Below are 3,900 nucleotides of genomic sequence, written 5' to 3'. Positions count from 1 at the left end.
CGTGCAGAACGTGCTTAACGTGCCAACGTGTTTTCCTCTTTTTTTACCCTCTTTTTGATCATTTGCACATAAATTAGTTATTTCTATTAGAAATACATATTAACTTTATTAAATTAAATGATGATATCAATAGAGGACATGAGAACATTTATTCAATACCTTGTAATATTGTTCTCTCTCTGAAAAAAAAAATGGAATTATAACCTCTATAACTAGAAAAAAACATGAATAAAGTGACGAAATGAAATTTAAATAATAAAGAAAAATAAAAAAATATATATAAAGAGAAAGGTGAAGGAAAGCAGATTAAAAAGCTAAAGTGTACAAAAAATGAATATAAAATAGTTATCTGTATCAAAGCAAAACCATCAAAAATATTTTTTTAAGTATGTAAGAAACACATATAAAAAAAATACTACAGCATTGATCATTTTATCGTGTGAATATAGAATCTTAATATATGAAATGATATACCGGCGGAACTCAAATGTATGTAATACACGGAACAAAAATACTGTCGAACCGTTTCAGCGGTCCTTCCCTTAAACCTTTCCCCCATACGTCACACGTGTGAAAGATAGACATTCATATATCAGCCGATATGGTAAGTTTTTAATTAAAATATTTGTTTAATTAAGATTTACTTTTGAATTGTGTCTTTAACAAGCTAATTTCAGCCGAAGGCCGCGAAAGGAAAGGGACAGGTGGAGAAAAAGGTTATTCACCCATACAGCAGAAAAGCTGGATATATGGCAAGAGCTGCCATCAAACAAGAGAAGAAAGAAAAGTAAGTGTATTTCCTTTAAAGAAAAATAAAAAATATTTTGTGTTGCCAAGGTTACTTTTTATAATGTTACACCTGTAAATGTAATATTTGTAAAATCACTTCTAGGTTAAAGGGTGAGAAGGCACGGCGTTTAAATTTGATTGGTAAGTTTGCGTTTGTTTTTTTTTTGTTTTTAAATGACATTGAATAATTGTCAGTATTCCTGTGTTATACCCCAGCTAACAAAATTGTTCTAAGAACGTTTTGCTAACGTTCCCATCAAGCTATGAAAACAGTATTTCTGAACGTTCTCGCTACGTTCAAAACGTCCAGTTTTTAAAATTTAAAGTTTTATTTCGTGGTCATGTGAACGTCAGAGAAAACGAAATTTTGCAAACATTATATAAGCGTTACTTCTAAATGTTCCTTTAGTGATGTATAAATAACGTATTTGTCCCAACGTTTAGAGAACGTTATTAAAGACCAGATAACTTTGAGCGGAGGCTCTATTAACATTACTGGAAGAACGTTTGTTAATAATAACTTTCAGAGAAAACTGCCAGAACTTTAGCCAAAGATCTTTGAACATTCCCTGTTTGCTGCTACATGTCTTTACTTATCTTCTGCAGGTGAAAAACTTTTGTGGTTCCAAAGCCAGCTGGACCCTGACAAGTCAGAATACACCAAACATGATGCTTGTCAAATAATTGAGAGGTACAACAACTCCCAAGCAAACATTCTGTTATAACTTGTAAAGTAATGCATAAACAGCACTATCTTGGGTTTAGAAATGTTAGCTGTACTTTGAGAATGATCTTGGTTCATATAAGATGTCGTCCTTCTCAGGTACCTTCACCGGTTTGATGGAGAGCTGGAGCAGATTGAGTTGGCGAACAGTATTAAAGGACGACAGGGTCGTCAGCATGGCTCTAGAGAAGCTATCATCAATCAGACAGTAGAGCGAGAGAGAGCTCTGTATGAAGGCAGTGGCTTTGGTAAGTTTCCTATTCTCATGAACTTTTGTGTAGGTTTCTTGCCTTGACTTTTATTGGGAGCAATGTTAAAACTGCTTGAATAAATTGGTTTCTTGCATTAGTTGGACAATATTTTTCAAAAACAAGAGTTTAAAATATTTAGTAAAATAATTCAAAACAAAATTGACAATAATTATGCTAATGCTTGTCTAAGGTCAGTACTTAAGAGCAAAAAAGTGCATCCTCCTCAAACAATGCATGGAAAAGACTTTTGGTTTATTCGAAGTCAACCCTTGGTTTTTAAAGTTGGCATAAAATAAAAGTTAAATTATTATATCATTATATGATTAAATATTACAAGGGCACACAAATTAAAAAAATTATCTGCATGGATAAATTATAATAAATTATGCAATATTCCATAGAAAAATAAGAATTGTGAACTTCGATTTCATGGTGACTAACTTTTATTGCCATCCTGTATACATCTTGTGCTTCTAAAGTAATACACATCTTTATGACACTCTAAAAAAAAAAAAAAAAAACTAATCAAATTTACATGGTAAAATATCGTTTTCCATTGAAACAGTAATAAACCATAAAAACAATACATTCTGGGTAATATTTGTCATTTTAAGAAAAGAGGCCTATAGGCTACTCAAACTGGGTAATTTTTCTTGAAATTACGCAGAATGTATTGTAATATACAGAATGCATTGTAATATACAGAAGTAATATACGTAATATACTGTAAAACAGTGTATTCTGGGTAATATTTGTCATTTTTGAGAAAGTAGCCTATAGGTTTTTACGTTATATTACTGTTTCAGTGGAAAACGGTATTTTACTATGTAAATTTGTTGAATTTTTTTTCTTTCTTTTTTAAAGAGTATACGCTTTGGCAACATAATGCTCTGGAGGGTTAAAAATTTTCTTTCTTTTTTCACTTTACAGAAATCCCTGACATTATCAACTCTAAGCATCTGAAAATATTCAGGTAATTATTACATAAAAACATTCTTTTTGTTAAACACTTTTATAGCAAATCATCAGATTTCTGGCACAAAGCTATGTATGTAAAGTTCAACCCAAATTGTAACCTTGTCAAATTCGTTTAACTTTGAGCCACATTTGTTTAACAGAGAGTGGAACGGTGACCTCAAGAAACTTCCCAACATTAAGTGGAGAAAGGTTTCATCCAAAGGCTCTGAGAGCACACCGTCTGCAGTTTCACAAGATAAACACATGGAGGAAGAAAATGAGGAAGATGCATCTCTGAATTCTGATACTGACCTATAGTACTGTGAAATCCTGCAGCTTTAATACAGTACAGATTACTGTAGAGGAATGGACAACACGCTGTGTATTAAGGACAGAAAGAGCAAGACATTGCGTTTTGTGCTGCTAGTGCTTTTTACTAGTAGCCATAGTGTACTGGGTCTCTTGCAAAAATGTCTTGTTTTGAAGAAGAGAGTTGCTCGGATAACACAGTATTATTAATACGTAAATAAACAAACAGAGACTTTGAAATAGTTTGATACATTCACTGGTTTATTGCACTGGCTGATTTTTGCATGTTTCCTTTATAATGTGCATTTGAGTTATGAACACTGATGTTGATCACTAAATCTGACTTGATCCTGATATGCCCCTGGGGGTGTTTAATTATATATATATATTTATTTTAATATATCAAGATCATCACTGCAGGAAATCACAAAATACAAAAATGTTGAATTCTTTCTGAATAACACTCAGCAAAACATGATCACCTCTTAACCTGCATATTAACAAATCTATTTCTTATAAATAAATCAACATTATTCTCCTTCATACACTTCAAAACATACCTCCCCAAAAGCTGCATTAGTTTTTAAAAAGAGCAAAGTTGAAAAAACCCCCCAAAAAACAGTATAGATACAATATATAATGCTTAACTAGGCTATCAGTAAATGATGCATGGAGGAAAACAAATCTCAGTTACCATATGTAACCATTCATTTCTCATAGATTGAGCTGTTTTAGACTGAAAAACATTTTAAAAGTTGCACACAATTACTTTTTTGGCAAGTCCGATAAAGCAAGAATGGGTCCTTTTTATGGGTCCTTTATGAATTTTAGGGTCCTTGTTACATGTACTTATTAATAATATACTGTTAT

General features: G+C 32.0%; 1 protein-coding gene across 1 annotated transcript; it reads left to right on the top strand.

The window, feature by feature from the left end:
* The first annotated feature begins 457 nt into the window (after positions 1-457).
* tma16 (translation machinery associated 16 homolog) lies at positions 458-3,270 on the top strand. The gene is made up of 7 exons (XM_048197564.1): positions 458-604; positions 678-787; positions 893-930; positions 1,396-1,480; positions 1,613-1,761; positions 2,695-2,737; positions 2,883-3,270. Exons 1-7 carry the CDS (start codon positions 602-604, stop codon positions 3,037-3,039), a joined length of 585 nt encoding a protein of 194 aa, XP_048053521.1. The 5' UTR covers positions 458-601; the 3' UTR covers positions 3,040-3,270.
* The last annotated feature ends 630 nt before the right edge of the window (positions 3,271-3,900 follow it).

This window comes from Megalobrama amblycephala, linkage group LG7, assembly GCF_018812025.1.
Source record: "Megalobrama amblycephala isolate DHTTF-2021 linkage group LG7, ASM1881202v1, whole genome shotgun sequence".
NCBI lineage: Eukaryota > Metazoa > Chordata > Actinopteri > Cypriniformes > Xenocyprididae > Megalobrama > Megalobrama amblycephala.
The sequence above is the reverse complement of the archived record's forward strand: the minus strand, read 5'-3'. Positions and strand labels throughout refer to the sequence as shown.

Coding starts and splice junctions, on each gene's coding strand:
- tma16 (XM_048197564.1), top strand. Junction 1,762..2,694: donor GTATGAAGGCAGTGGCTTTG/GTAAGTTTCCTA, acceptor TTCACTTTACAG/AAATCCCTGACATTATCAAC. Junction 2,738..2,882: donor AAGCATCTGAAAATATTCAG/GTAATTATTACA, acceptor TTTGTTTAACAG/AGAGTGGAACGGTGACCTCA.